General features: G+C 37.2%; 1 protein-coding gene across 1 annotated transcript; it reads right to left on the reverse strand.

Annotated features, from left to right (window-relative positions):
* Window positions 1-7314: 7314 nt before the first annotated feature.
* On the reverse strand, window positions 7315-12716 carry LOC129962225 (uncharacterized). Its single transcript, XM_056075967.1, has 3 exons — window positions 12617-12716; window positions 8218-9846; window positions 7315-7397 (listed from the first exon to the last, which is right to left on the reverse strand). Exons 1-3 carry the CDS (start codon window positions 12714-12716, stop codon window positions 7315-7317), a joined length of 1812 nt encoding a protein of 603 aa, XP_055931942.1.
* Window positions 12717-16338: the final 3622 nt, after the last annotated feature.

Genomic DNA, 16338 nt, shown 5'->3' on the forward strand with positions numbered 1-16338 from the left:
ACCTAATTGATACTGATAATTTGATGTCAGCTAATTACATATTTCATTGTTTTCTTTATTTTGTACAAGTTAAAATTTTTGAATGTTGATTCCAAAGAGATATTTCACTCTATAAGCCCTGACCGCCCGATATCGCCCTGTTCAATAGGTGCCTGTTTCAGGCGCTTTGGGGCGGTTAAATGATTTAAAGGAGCACTCGTCGATAAATACCTTTCACCCCTTAAAGTCATTTAACCGCCCTGTCGAATGGGGCGATATCCGACTGTCAGGGATCATAGGGTTAAAGCAGATAGTAAGTAAAACTGGTAATGCAAAATATCATACGTGCATATATATTGTAAATAAAGTATTGGGCCCAAAATCTTGAAAAAACAATCTGTTTCTGTAATTTAAAAATTCCGTGATACTAACACTATGTTAATAAAATTAATTAATTACTTTTTCGACCTATATAAACCTGTTTTCTTGAGTAATTTTCATTGACACCAAACATAACATGAAAAGTCATAAACATCACGAAAACTCAGATTTTTATTTTCACAGCCCGTATATCAGAGTAATGAAAAATCGTATATGCATTTTTGGAGATAATTTCTTCAAACGATTGAAACCAGAATTCGAACTATAACAGGTAAAAGAAAGGATTACAATTTTAGTAATAAAATAACCTACCAAATTTAAATTGTTGCGACTTCACTTATTGCATTTGCATGTATGTTGAAGTAAAGACAGATAGTTAGTTTCCTGATGGTTCTAAATATGATACGTATCTATATTTTAGATGCTACATCACATTTTATCCATCTAGCTTTTTATGTTTTGAAATTATCGTGTTCACCTGTACCTTTCAGTGGAATCAATTTTATTTCCAGTCAATTCAAGATTTTAATGTTATACTAATACTTTTTATGACTTCAGTCATTTTATTTGTTTTCAGGCACTTAGTAAGTAAACTAAATACTTTTATTTTCGTATATTCATTGCTATTTATTTTAATGCGGAGAGAATTTCCAAAATAATAACTAACCAAGTTTAATACATTTTCATGCACTGAATTTTTGAATTAGAAGTATGAATATTCTTTAAATTTTCTAAGCTTTGCTTGTGACAATTCTTTAGACTACTCATGCTGGTTACATTCTCTCACATCTTCTTTCATTTTCGTAGCTCTATTTTTATAAAGTTGGTGGAAAAATGACGGAAGAGCTGTATTTTTTATTACTTTATTGCTGAATAAACAAAATTTTTCAACGCCTTCTGGTTTACTGACTGAAATTTTTAAAAACCAAAGATGAGAAAATTTGCAAATTTTATCTTCATAACCTGTCAAATGGGAAGTAAAATTTTTTTCTGAAGAGACAAATATCTGCAAGAAAGTCAATTTAAAGTATTAACTTTGAAGTCTTATCAGTGGTTTTCAAGCCTTACGCTTTCTTCAAACTTCCATATTATATCAGTGGAGATATTTTATTATAATTGGAGAAACTTTGTCGATTTTCACTCTAATATTCATACTAATCAAAATACTTTTTAAAGTCGCAATTTTAACTTTATAAAAAATCGCAGCTAAACTTAATGTTAACAAAAAGAGTCTCCCTGAAACTTTTCCGTATACTCTCTAATCATCCTATCACAAAAATGGACCTTGATAAAGGTCGAATACATCACGAGTATTCAAATATTTATTTTCAGAGCCCTGGAAATGAGAATATCGTGCTTCTTAATATAGCTATGCAAACTGCGTATGTAATTTAGGAAAGACTTCTTCTACCGATTGGACCCCGAATCCTTTTGTAATTAAATTGTATTTATGTTAGTTATATATTTTTTTGTATATGCTTACAGTTTTAAGCACATCGGTTTTTAAGTAGTTTTTTTTTAACTTGTTTTCAACCGATTATTTTAAACGATTCGTTTTATTTTCTTAGTGCCTGATGCATTTAAAATTAAACATTGTTAATGAATCGATCTGCTCATGATGAATCCGAGAAAATTTTGTTGACAAATTCTTGAAATATTACATAAATTAAGAAAGATATTCGTTAGTGCCTATAAAGTTTAAACGCTCAGTGACTCTGTTTTCAGTAATCATATTATAAAAAAATGCTTTGTTTCAGTAAAAAATATTATATTAATTGCAGATTAATCCTTTCCACTTTAATTTAAGTCATAAATTCTACGGCAGCTAACAGAAACCTAGAGAGATACATATTACGTTATGACTGAAGGCCTTTATAATATTATGAATGAATTATATGACCCTCAAAATTTGAAGTTTTAAAATATTTTGATGAAGAAGCTATTAAAGTAGGAATTGCATAAAATATTTAATTATTAAAATTTTAACGAACATTAAGAATTGCGAACCGGCTGGTCGCCAAAGGCGGCTAGTAAATAAATAAAATAAAATTTAAGTAAATTGAAAGTCACGATTTTGATTACTGTCTACGTTTCAGATCTTCCCGAGTTTGAAAACTCTTTTTTTAGAACATAACTGAAAAACGATTTGAGTTACATGTACGAAATTTAGTGCATGGATTTTATACTAAATTTGAAGATTTCATTACAATTTTGAACGAAATCCATTCTTAGAAAGTCTGTAGGGCTTCTTGATTACAGGTGAACACGATAAGTAAAAAGGCGTAAAGAGTTAGATAATAAGGTTTTATATAAAGCACCTAAAATATAATTCTTTGTACATCACAAACATAAACAAAATCCTACGAAATCAGGTTAAAAAAACTAGTAATAAACAAATAGCCAACATTAAAAAACCAACAACAATAAAGTTTTTATTTATTTTTTTAAATTAAAATTTTTATATATTTTTTTATTTTCTCATTAACGAAATAAAAAGTATTACAATCTTTAAAAAATTTGACTCGAGATTTTGACGAATCTCTCCGTTTTAAACCTCAATGAGTGCAAAAGAAAAAAAAAATTGGTATAAAGTTTCTCTGTCCTGGAACGCGATAATTCAATAGCGCTTCGAGCTCGACAAATGAAATTTAGTTCATGGTATTTACACCAAATTTGTTTTCTACCAAATTTTGATCGAAATCCATTCAGATATAGTTTATCTCTGCCTGTGTGGATATAAATTAACATAAAAGGAATAGAGCTAGATGGATAAAATTTTGTACATAGATTTAACATGTTATGTATAAATATCTATCACATTCGGAACCAATTCAGTCAAGAAGTTGGCCGTATGTTATTCCGTATATAAGAAATAGAATTTTCACAAGCATGTAAACTCTATTTGCTCTATAAACAAACCATTCAATAAACTCGGGTATGGTAGAATGTAGATTACCGCGCTGCTTCTACAAATTGAATGTTGGCAGAGAAATGTATTCTATTCTTTCATGTAATTACAGAAGTCTCATTAGGTGCAATTCGGGAATCTCATGGAAAAGGAACAACAATCTAGCAAATCGAAACCGGAATGATCTATACAGGAAAAAGGGGGAAAGGAGGTGAATTTCCGCATTACGTCACCGCGAATTGTATTGTTTTGTTTTCAGAAGCTATGACTACCATCTTTTATTCTTACAATCTTTAGAGACCGGCAATTATTTAGACAGGGGAAAAAAATAACTAAAAAACGTTAAATAAATTTCCCGTGTTTTTATGAAAAAATTTCAAATTCCCCATGCAATTTCCTGTTTTTTTAGACGATTTTTAAATTCCTTTTTCGTCCGATGGAGTGGCACTACTGACAATGCTTTATTTCGCAAGAAATATAGAAAGTTTGAGTTCTTTACCCTCAGAAGCTACTGCGAAAAAAAAAAAAAATGGCTTAAAATAGTCACACGACAACAATAACAGAAAGTAAAGCACAGACGGAGCAAATACAAAGGCAGCAATTATAAAATTAACAATACAAGCAAATGAAAAAACAGCATATCATTATTAAATAACCAGAGCAGTACAAAGCGGAAAGAGGGAACTTGCTTTCCTCAGACGGAGATCATTTGACTACAGAATTAATTGTCTATGTATCTTTTTTATAGCTCCCGTGATAGACCATGGAATGTTCTAAAACAAATTCCAGAATTTGAGTTTCTAATGGAGGTATTATCAAGATTCCCGAATATTTGTGAAACTTAAATCTTCTCGCCAAGTCTGGGCTCATTGACCGGCATTCATTCAGCATTCGTTACAATTAGCTATCTGTAAAAGTCTCTTCCTAAATAAGACACTGTCCAGTGAAGCAGTATTACAGGTTTGTAGCGAGGCCGCGGTGGTAAGGTCTCGGTAATGGAGGGTTTCAAGCACGAGAAACGAGGCCACAAAAGAACCGTCGTGTAAGCGGGTCTGGTGCACGTTAAATCCGTCGGGGTCAAATGTCCTCTCACTGGTGTGATGTGAAAGCTTGGAGGGGCGAGGGTGTCAGCTCAGGTGGTTGTCCTCGTCATCTGACCGCGGTTCATACCAAAATAGCCCTAGTGTTGATTAAAACGGGACGTTAATATAACTAAACTAAATTTGCTTGTGCTTCTGATCTTTTAGCTTTTACAGTAAGAACTGTTGTTGTTTCTTATGGCACTTGCCATGGACAAGCTCGCTGTTACGAAGACAGCGATTTAAGCCAGTGGGGGAGCGTCTCTTGTTTTTATAGTAGCGCCAACTAGGGTAGTCAACCATCTAACTCTCCGACCCGCCCTAAGGCACACGGATTTAAACCATAGAACTGAATGACCGGACCGCCGCAACAGCAATTGGCGGGAACTGTGGTTGAGTCCTAAGGGCCGTCACCGGCCACGGTACAACCCTCAACGAAGGAAGTACGTCCCGTCATCGATGGGGGGAGCCAGATCCCCCACCTATTAGTGTACCCTCCAGGGTGGCGAGATCCAACCACCATGCCGGAAGCATCTCATCCTCATTTCGAGGTGCCCCCCCGAGGGTCCGCCAACTAGGGTAGTACGACTTTGCTACTCACGCATCACTCATTTGCTTGCACAACCCCTTTTTACAGGAGGGCACATTCACACTTCTCACAGATAGAACAACCATGCCCAAACCGGGACTCGAACCCAGGACGCCCAGATCACGGGGAAGACGCGTTACCCCAATGCCAGGACGTCGGCACAGTAAGAACTACTCTAAAAAAAAAAAAAAAAAACTCGAGGATACTCTTTTTTTTTTTTTTCTTAGTTTGGGGACAACTTAAAAAAAAAATCTGCTTATTTTTTACTTCTGATAATATATACAGTAGGCAAACGTTGTAAATACCAAATAAAAAGAATAAAGATGTTTTAGATTAGAAATGGATTATATTTGCTGTAATTCATTGACTTATTTTTTTACTAACTAAATACAGCCAACGATGGTCCGGATGAAAATGTTTTCATGTCTATATTCACCAATATTCTTGACGAACCAGACGGTCGCCATAGCCTGCTAGTTTATTAATAAAGTATTGACAATATATAACTGTCATAAAACTTCACCCTCACCAATTCTTTAATATTTGCATGATAAATTTAAGTACTTAAGCATACATTACTGTGCTATGACTGCATTTTTACAAATTACCTGCATCTATATTTTGATTAGATATACAGTTTAGACCAATTAGTGCTGTTTGTGTACATAGCGCATATGTTATGTACGAAAGCAAAAATATTTCTATTAATAATAAAGACGAATACACGTGTGTTGACGCTCTGCAGGCCAGGCTGTTTGTTCTAGAGCCATTAAATTTAGCACATATATATTTTTTTGAGGTAGGGAATGTATACACTAGAACTTTTTCTTTTTTGACATTTTTATCAGAATCTTAATTAATTGAAAAATAAAACAGGTATAGGTGTTTTTCCCGCGATAATTTCCGGAAACGTTACAGCACAACAATGATTTTTACATCTTAAAATACAATATATACTGTTACGAACCTATAATATTGCTACCCGGCACGAATAGAGTCATCGTAAGAAAGACCGTTGTACGATCGGTCCTGTACGTGCTGAGATCAATGAACTTAGAGCTTGGCGACAGACTTGGCGAGCATTTGGCGAGTTTGGCGACTAAATGGATAGTACCGGAAAGTTCGAGAACTTTCAAGATCCATCCACTAACAACCGAGATGCAGCCAGGTACGCCCTGATTGGTCAGAAGATCCTAGCCCCGCCTCCCGGAACTATAAAAGACGGGCACTCAGAAGCTACGAGGTTGGTGTCGTGTGTATCGTCAGAAGAAGTTGTGTGGATCTTCAAAAAGTTGTGTGTGTGTGAGAGAGGAGTCGGAGTCGCCGACAAATAAGAGGTCTTGGAGGATTAGCAAGCAAGAAAGCTGCTAAACTTACAATTAAATGCGCTGAGTAATTACAATTGAGTGGCGGTATTTGTTGTAGAAGAAAAAATTTTGTAACATTTGGTGTCAGAAGTGGGATCAGTTGGACTTTCCTGTGTATGCCTTGAACCAGAAAAATGGATGAAAAATTCGCATTGTTATTTGCCATGATGGCAGAGATAAAGAAAGGACAAGAGGAATTGATGAATGAATTCAAGATAGAAATTTTAGAAAATAAAAGTAAAAAAACCGAAGACGTCCATGATATCACAGAAGAAATTGAAGGAAACAGCGAGAGCCAAGTGGAAGAAAAGACTGAAGATCGAATGGAGACCAGTGTCACCGAAATGGAGCTTAGCCATCCGGAGGGTGAACCGAAGTTCAATGAGGAGATGCACGAACAGGGAGACTGTCAAATATCTGCAGGGCTGAAACAGGCTTCTCCGAACGAGTCCCCTGAAGTGGAATCGAAGGTGCAAACACTTGGGGATGGAGAAGATGAACTCTGTTTGGACGGGTCTGTTAGTGGCGACCCGTGCTCAATGCCTATGAATGCAGGTGTTAAAGAGACCCTGTTTGGACTGGATTCATCCCGAAGGTCGATGGGACAACCTCTTAGCAAGCCTCTTAGTGTCTCCTTGCATAATGACACGGATGAAGACTACGTGGCTCGAATCGCTGATCTCTGCAGTCTTGGCCCCAATTTCCTTCAAGAATTCGGCTTTGCTGTGGATTTGCAAAGTGGTGTGATGCAAATAGAAGCCGCAGAATCGCCTGTGTATCTGGTCAAGCTACGTCGTCGCAAAAGGACCCTTCCCGCAAAGAGAGATGCGCTCTTCAGAAGTTCCTGTGTGGAGGACGGCGGACAATTCTCGAGTGTTGAGAATGGACCGGGAAAGGGTGGACGTATTCCCGTGAGAGCTCTGCCGACAAAGTTGAATCCCTGGCTTTCAAGTGGACTCCAGTGAGCACTGTTGGACCTTCCTGATAGTCGATTGGTTCGATGGAGGAAGTTCAAAATGACCAACCGACCATCCTGGCAAGAATTCGTTCCGGAGAAATCCGTTGCAATACGATGTTTGGCTCCATGGGACATCCTGCATTTTAAGGAGCGGGATCAAGTCTGGGTGTACAATCCGAAACGACGAAGAGGTCCGTGTCAAAAGCATTGAGAAGGTTCGGATGGATCGTTAGTCGCCGCCAAATTAGCGAATGATGTCATCTTCGAAAGTGCAGAAGTCGCCAAATGCATCAACATCATCACATCGTTCGGAAGCCTACGCCAGCTGATGGATTGAAGTGGACTGCCGGGACGTCAGTCTTTAAAGAGGGGAGCAATGCTACGAACCTATAATATTGCTACCCGGCACGAATAGAGTCATCGTAAGAAAGACCGTTGTACGTGTTAAAGCTGCCTAAGAAAAAACACCGTTTTCTTTCGCTTTTTATATTAAAATAGAAAAACGATATCCCACCGGTAAAAAATACAAACTTTGTTTATTCCATCTTGGGATTGATCTACTAGTTGCCATCTACAAAATGAGACAGCAAAAAATATTTCTTAAATAACGTTGCCATTCTAAAATAAACAAATAAATAAAATAAAATATTAATACATTTTCAACATCCTCCCACCTTTTGATTATAAATAATAATCAAAATATAATACTATTAGTTAAACACAGTTAAGAGATTCAATAAAAGGCAACGTTTTACAAATTTTCAATTAATATTTAAATATAAAAATGAAAATTAATGTGAAAATGTCCAATCAAAAACAAAATAAATCACAAGTTCAGTCTTTAAATACTTGTAGGGTTTTTAATCTCTTTTCTTCTTCTGGGAGAAAAGACTCATTCTGTATCATAAATAAAACCTTCATTTCTGCTTCCTGAAATTCTGTAGCGGTTAATTCACCATGCTTCTTCTCAGTTATATTTTTGCAGTTGTTCATGAAGCGGAGGATCCATGCAACAAGACGAACTATTCTATCATAGTTCGAAAAATATCTGTAGTACCAGTTTGCAACACCACAGGCTTCATTATTTGATAATATAAAAGTCGTCTTAGACTTTTCCTTTCTAATCTCTTCTTCATTCCAATCATGGTTGGTGGAACCCATAATGTTTTGAAATTCAAAAGCATTTTCCATCCATTGTGGACCCTCCCACCATCTTAGGGAGACTAGATGTTTTGCCTTGCAGCCCCTGGAAGGTAAATCTGCCGGATTCTTATCACCAGGTATGTGTCTCCATGATGTAGGATTACTCAACTTCCTTATCTCTTGGACTCTGTTCCTAACGAAGACAGACCAATTTTCTTCTCGTAATATCCATGCAAGCACTGTTGTAGAATCACTCCAGTAATATATCGTAACATTTTTCCAACCAAGAGCTTCAAAAACTGAATTCGCTAGCCTCGCTCCAATCACCGCCGCAAGAAGTTCCATTCTTGGGATAGTTGTGCCTCTTAAAGGAGCCACTCGAGATTTCACTGCAAGTAGAAATAGCTCGATTCGACCATTATTTTCTATTCTAAGGAATGTAACAGCAGCATATGCATCTTTGCTTCCATCAACAAACGTATGAATAGTGCAGTTGCTTATATCTTTTGAAGATGCTTGAACACACCTAGGAATCTGTATGTCAGACAAATGCTTAAGTTCTTGAAACCACTGTAGAAATTCTTTACGAAGCTCACCAGTTACTTCTTCATCCCAACTTGTACCTAATGTCCATGCCTTTTGTAGCATTATTTTTGGACAGAGCATCACTGGTGCAGTGAATCCAAAAGGATCAAATACTTTATGTAGTGTAGATAACATACTCCTTTTAGTTACTTTTTCCACATTAATGCCATCCAGCCATTTCATGTTAATTTTCAAAGTGTCTAATTTCTTATTCCAAATAAGACCTAATACCTGAGTTTCTTCCTTTGAATTAGTTTCACAGTCGCCAGACCATTCCCATTCTCTAAGATCAAAACCACCTTTTGCCATCAAGGTTTTAGAATTGTCAATGAATCGATCTAATTGGTCTTTACTGTCGACACTAGTAACGACATTATCAATGTAGAAACTCTCCAAAAGTCTTTTCTTCAAAGATTTTTCAAATCCTTCACATTTTTGAATATGGTACTCAATTACTGAAGCTAAAAGAAAAGGGCTACATTTTACCCCAAAAACAACTCTTGTGTGACGAAAAACTCTCAATTTCTTTTCTTCTCTATTTTCCCACCACAAAAACCGAAGGAAGTCTCTATCCTCTTTACGAATACTAATTTGCAGAAAAGCTTTCCTGATGTCAGCTATAACGCCAAGCTGTCCCTCTCTGAATCGAAGAAGAATATTTGGAATAAGCTCAATGAGATTAGGACCACATTCCAAGCACTGATTCAAAGATGGATAATTTGCTAATCTCGCTGAAGCGTCAAACACCGGACGAATTGGAGTAGTGCTGCTGCTTAGTTTTATCACTGCACGGTGAGGTAAATAATTACCATAAGAGTTCATTTCGTTGGTAGGAACTTCCTCTATTATGTCTTCATCTAACCAATTTAGAAGAATATTTTCATATTTCTCATACATATTCATAGCTATAAGTTTTGAGGTAGTGTAGTCGAGCCTTTTCCTCGCCAAATCCAAGTTGTCGGGCAAAGGTGACTTATCATCAGACCATGGTAAACAAACCTCATATCGACCATCTTTATTAATTGTTACCGTTTCTAGAAAATGCTCCTTGGTCCGAAGATCAATCTCGTTCTTAGATTTTTTCTCAACAGGATCATTGATTCCGATTGAATCTAATTTCCATAAATTTGTGATTTCAGCTTCATTTACAAATAAGGACAGCACTGTTAAAGCCAGGTTTTCTTCCGAAGATTCTTCCTGTGGTACCTTACCCATTAAGGTCCATCCTAAGAAAGTTTCTACAGCGACAAGACCTGAAGATAAGACTTTTCTTTTGCCAGTTAACATTTTCCCCATAACGTCAGCTCCAATTAGAATATCAATGCCTTCACAAGTATCGCTAATATCAGTTAGATTAATCTGATTTTCCTCTAATTCTTTTATCCAGGGACCTTTAAAAACCGGTCTAATATTGTCACAAATGATAGATTGATCCAGAACTTCAAAATTACAGCCGAAATTTCCAATCAAATTTCTCAATTTTACTTTATAACAATTATGTTTAAATTCATTAGTGATAACGCCACCAAAAAGAGAATGTACCAATTTTTCACATCGAACGGGTATATAATTCATTTCTTCAGCTACACTTTTCAAAATGTAAGATTTATGTGATGCAGAATCAAAAAGTAACCTCACAATTTTCTGTTTATTATCCGATACCAGTTTAGCTTTGAGAGTTTGAAGAAATATCTTAGGGCTGTGTTTATTAAAATTAGCCATATTAACATCTAGTGCGGGTTTATCTTCTTTTCCCTCTACAGACATCTTTTGCGAATCAAGCACATCACACATTATAGGAAAATGTTTTTTAGAACATATCAGGCATTTTAAAACTGCTCGGCATCTTTTAACTGCGTGAAATGGCGATAAACATGCAAAGCAGCATCGTTTTTCCTTGACTATTTTTTGTCTTTCCGATAGAGTCATTTTTTGAGCCGTAAAGCAATCTGAACTTGAATGTTTACCACCGCAAAAAACGCAAGATTTCTTTACATATTTATCTGCAGCAGTCGTTAACAAACCTATAGCTGTAGGTACTTTATTTCTCAAATTCTCCGAGCTATATTGTTTCTTTTTCAAAGGTCTGTATTCTTGGCCCTTTCCTAAACCGAAACCGGCTACAGCCAAACATATTCTTTCTTCTCCTTCAACTTCCGTTTTCAAAAATTGCATCAAATTATCCAATCTTCCTTTCGCGTCAGAGTTAATACTGGAAATATTACTACGATTCCAAGCCTTTAAAAATTCAGCTGGGAAACACGATTCAACCATAGGATACAAAATGGATGCACATTTATCTGTGGTTACACCTAATGTTTCTAATGCTCGTAAATATGATTCAAGCTTATCATACAAAGAAGTTAATGAAAATGTTTCTTTTGTTTGCACAGAAATAATTAATTTTAATAATTCTCTCACATATACTTCCACTAAAATATCTTCTCTACCAAAACGCGATTTTAAACCATCAATAGCCTTTTGATAGTTGGCGCCAGTTGGCGGAAAACTTTCAACAACCTCTCTAGCACGAGAACCAGAAATTGTTGCTTGAACTAGGTACTGAAATTTGTCTTCTGGTGCGATATCCTCATCTTTATGTATTTGCTCAAATTGACTCCAAAATGGGAGCCAATCTTTAATATCGTCGCCAAATTGTCTAAATTCTAATCTAGGCAGTGTAAACTTTCTCTTATAATTATTTAAATCAGCAGTAGAATTAGCAGAAAATGACTGACCTCTATTTTGAGATTGTATTCTTGCCAATTCTATTTCTTTTTCAATTTCACGCTGCAATCTTCTATCTTCCTTTTCAGCTTCAAGCTGCAATCTTCTATCTTCCTTTTCAGCTTCAAGCTGCAATCTTCTATCTTCCTTTTCAGCTTCAAGCTGCAATCTTTTATCTTCTTTTTCGGTTTCTTCTTTTAATTTCCTTTCCGAAATAACATTACTTAAAAGTTCTTGAACGAATTCTGGATCATTCTTATATTCACAACTTTTTAAAATAAGATCTTTTAATCCAACTATCGTAATATTTTCTGATACGTCTTCTCCAATTTCAGACGCAACGTATTTCAGATCTTCTTTTTTAAAACCTTTTATTGCTTGAAACATCTTGATTTATTTTGTTTCGAGAAAGTCCTGTCGCGGACGCCAAAAAATGTTAAAGCTGCCTAAGAAAAAACACCGTTTTCTTTCGCTTTTTATATTAAAATAGAAAAACGATATCCCACCGGTAAAAAATTCAAACTTTGTTTATTCCATCTTGGGATTGATCTACTAGTTGCCATCTACAAAATGAGACAGCAAAAAATATTTCTTAAATAACGTTGCCATTCTAAAATAAACAAATAAATAAAATAAAATATTAATACATTTTCAACAGTACGATCGGTCCTGTACGTGCTGAGATCAATGAACTTAGAGCTTGGCGACAGACTTGGCGAGCATTTGGCGGCTTGGCGATAAATTTGGCGAGTTTGGCGACTAAATGGATAGTACCGGAAAGTTCGAGAACTTTCAAGATCCATCCACTAACAACCGAGATGCAGCCAGGTACGCCCTGATTGGTCAGAAGATCCTAGCCCCGCCTCCCGGAACTATAAAAGACGGGCACTCAGAAGCTACGAGGTTGGTGGTTGTTGTGCTTGGGATTTGACCTGTGAAGACGTGCCTCTTGTGAGCTCCCGTTAACGCTGGCCAACTCCGGAACAACCGAAATCAGCATCTGTCCTGACTCGTCCTTTTTAGGATCAGCCTTTGGGAGGGACAGAATGTCTGAAGATGACGAACCTTTCAAGCGGATATGCTTGGAAGAACAAGAAATGCAGATTGAAAATGACCTAGCTGACGAGGAATCAGACATATGCAACATCTGCTTTCAAAAAGAAAGAGCAGCCAGCTGCCTCAAAATACAAGAAATAAATCTGAAACACACGGAAAACAAAAGAGCAGTCTACGACACCTTCAAGTTCCATTCAGCAGAGACCGAACAGGACTGCATCACCCTCACCAGAGAATCCATAGACATAAAGAGGGAAATGGAGTACTTGAAGGGTGAGTTGAGAAAGCTTAGTGTTTTTGAGTGTAGCAAGCCGGGAGTGTGCAAACTTTCCCCAGTAGAAAAACCCAACTCCCCCATCCCAAAGGAAAATGAATTCCAAATCGTGCCAAAACGAAAGGCAGCGAGAAAAAATAGTGAGGTAGCTACCCCAAGCAGTAGCATCCCGACCCAAAACAAATTTGAACACCTCGATAAGATTAAAGAAAACGAACCACCCGTAACAGAAAGCGTCCCCCCCATTATGCTTAAATTCACCCCAGACTACCATAGGGTCTTAGAAAAATTGCATTCAAGTTGCAAGATTAAAGACTCCAAATTAGGAAATGGTTTTATCAGGGTTTTCCCTGAAGATAAAAATGAACACATAAAAATCCAGGAGTGCTGTAAGAGAAATCAGTTTGAATATTACATAATACAGCCGAGAGCCGAAAGGCCGGTAAAAGTAGTAATAAAAGGCTTACACATCTAGCAAATTGAAGAGGATCTTAAGGAACACCTGGTTGAAAAGGGATTCTCTGTTGATAAAGTCACCAGGCTAACCCAGGCAAAAACCCGCCGCCCCCTTCCCCTCTACCTAGTTGAGCTGAGGAGAACTAAAAATGTGCAGGACATCTATAAAATAGAACATATCAGGTACCTCAGAGTCACTGTCGAGGAGTACAGGGGCAGGAACACCGTAGCTCAATGCTACAAGTGTAATTATTTTGGCCACAGAGCCTCCAACTGCCAAATGAACCCTAGATGCTTAAAATGCAATGGAAATCACAACACTAGGGAATGTCAGATTAAGGAAAAAGTGGACAACCCAGTCTGCATAAATTGCAAGAAACCAGGGCATATCGCATCCTTTAGGGGTTGCGAGGCCTTCCCAAAAATAGTAAACAAAAATAAAAACCCAGAAAATATCATAAGTCACCCTTTTAGGCAGAATCAGGCGTTAATACAGCCTAATAAAAGTTTCGCCCAACTCTTTAACGGCAACAGAGCCCAACAGATGGCGCCACAGAAATTAACTGCAACCGCAGAAATAAATATAAACAAACCCGAGACCGTAAACAAAGACGAGATAACCAGCAGCTTCACTGCTATAATTGAAATATATAAGTAGGTTAAGGAAATAATAAAGCATGTCCCGGAAATTTTAATTATGGCCAAGGAGCTCAAAAAAGCTGAGAAAATAGAGGACAAATTACAAATAATATTCAGGACTGTATTACAAGCCATAGAGAAGGGTAATGAATAACATTCACCCGTGACGCCCTAAAAACTGTGTACTGGAACGCAAACGGGATAAAAGGCAAAATTAACGAGCTGAAACTGTTCATTAATAAGCATAGCCCCGATCTCATTTTATTACAAGAAACCCACCTGAGACCCGGACAAAAAATCCACATTGCAAACTATTCAGGGTATTACCAATATAGGGAAAATCAGGACGACCACAGAGCGAGCGGAGGAACGGCAATCTTAGTCAAAAACATCATACCCCACTACCAAGTAAACCCTCTAACTCTGCATCATGTCGAAGCGACATTAGTTGCTATTACCCCCAGAAACAGTGATCCAATTACTTTCATCTCAACCTACGTCCCCCCAAGTGCCGACCACAACTTATTCATTTTCGATATCGAAAACCTACTCCAAATCAGCCCAAACCCCATCATCTGCGGTGATTTTAATGCGCACCATATTTCCTGGAATTGTATTCATAATAACCCCAAAGGAACTACCCTCAGGAATTTCATCGATAGTGCAGGGCTTGAAGTTCTGGCGCCTAGCGAACCAACCCGTTATGGACCAAATTCCGCGTCAACAATAGACCTTACTATAATTAAAGATTTCCTCTTCCCATATTGCATCCAATCCCTACCTGAAATGAGTTCCGATCATAATCCGATAGCCCTCACCTTCTATTTTAATTATTCAATACCCGAAACAAACGCAAAAACCAGAGTAAATTGGAAAAATTTTATTAAGGATCTCAGGAAGTCGCACTTCCAAGTCAACAACCTCAATCACCCAGAAGGAATAAACAAACTTGCCGAAGAAATCGAAAACGCAATAGTGACCAGCAAAAATATTAACTCCCTCCCCATTAAAAATAACCAACCTTACATAAACCCCCAATTAAAAAATTTAAATGCAGAAAGGAACAAAATAAGGAAATTGTACCAGCTAAATAGATCCCCCGCGACGAAAGCAGAGCTAAATAGACTAAACAAACTTATAAATAAATTAGATAATGATCTGAAAGCCAGGGAACTATCCGAAAAGTTAGCCAGACTGAATAATGAGAACGGTGAGCTGTGGGCCTTTGTGAGACCCTTCAAAAAGAAAAAACACCACATTCCGACCCTTAATGGTCCGGCTAGTATTGCACAAACCGACCTCGAAAAAGCAAACTGCCTAGCGAACAGCTTGGAGACCCAATTTAATCTAAACAATTTAAGCCATGAGGAAACTGAAATCGAGGTCGAGGAAACTTTAAGTCACTACCGCGACACCCAGATGGCGCCACTGAAACAAACATGCCCCGTATCTGAACTCCCGTTACCATCTGAAATAATTGCAAACATCCAAAAACTTAATGTAAACAAAGCTCCCGGATTTGATAACATCTCCAATAAAATTATTAAGAAACTACCACTAAACATTATCATGATTTTTACCCTGTTAATACAAAAGATTTTGGAAGTAGGCCACTTCCCAACAAGATGGAAGACAGCAACGGTGGTTCCTATTTTTAAGCCAGGAAAGGACCCCACAGACCCAACCAGCTATAGACCAATTTCACTACTTTCAACTTTAAGCAAAATTGCTGAAAGTATCATACTCAAGAGGCTGAACACACACCTAATAGAAAACAACACCCTGCTCCCAGAGCAATTTGGTTTTAGACCTAATCTCTCCACTACACACCAACTTGTCAGAGTAGTAGAGTACATAACAGAAGGATTTACTAATAAACAAAAGACAGGTGCTGTCTTCCTGGATATACAAAAAGCATTTGATCGAGTGTGGATAGATGGATTAATTTACAAGATGATTCAAAATCGGGTTCCAGGCTACCTGATTAACATCTTAGAGTCCTATCTCACTGACAGATCCTTTAAAGTCAGGATACAACATGAATACTCAGACACCAAACTCATAAATGCAGGAGTACCACAGGGCTCCAAGTTAGGCCCAGTACTCTTCTCACTGTACATAAACGACATGCCTAAACAGTTTGACACTATGCTATGTTTATTCGCAGACGACACAGCGATACTAGCCAGAAATAAAA

The sequence above is a fragment of the Argiope bruennichi genome, chromosome 1 (assembly GCF_947563725.1).
Source record: "Argiope bruennichi chromosome 1, qqArgBrue1.1, whole genome shotgun sequence".
Classification (NCBI taxonomy): Eukaryota; Metazoa; Arthropoda; class Arachnida; order Araneae; family Araneidae; genus Argiope; species Argiope bruennichi.

Bases quoted from the DNA above. Each gene is read 5' to 3' on its own strand.
- LOC129962225 (XM_056075967.1), bottom strand. From the start codon at position 12,716: ATGCTGATTTCGGTTGTTCCGGAGTTGGCCAGCGTTAACGGGAGCTCA. The intron at 9,847-12,616 runs GTAGCTTCTGAG...TAAATTGGTTAG, and splicing joins GCACAACAACCACCAACCTC to ATGAAGACATAATAGAGGAA. The intron at 7,398-8,217 runs GTGAATTAACCG...CTTAAAATGCAG, and splicing joins TATAACTGAGAAGAAGCATG to GATGTCCCATGGAGCCAAAC.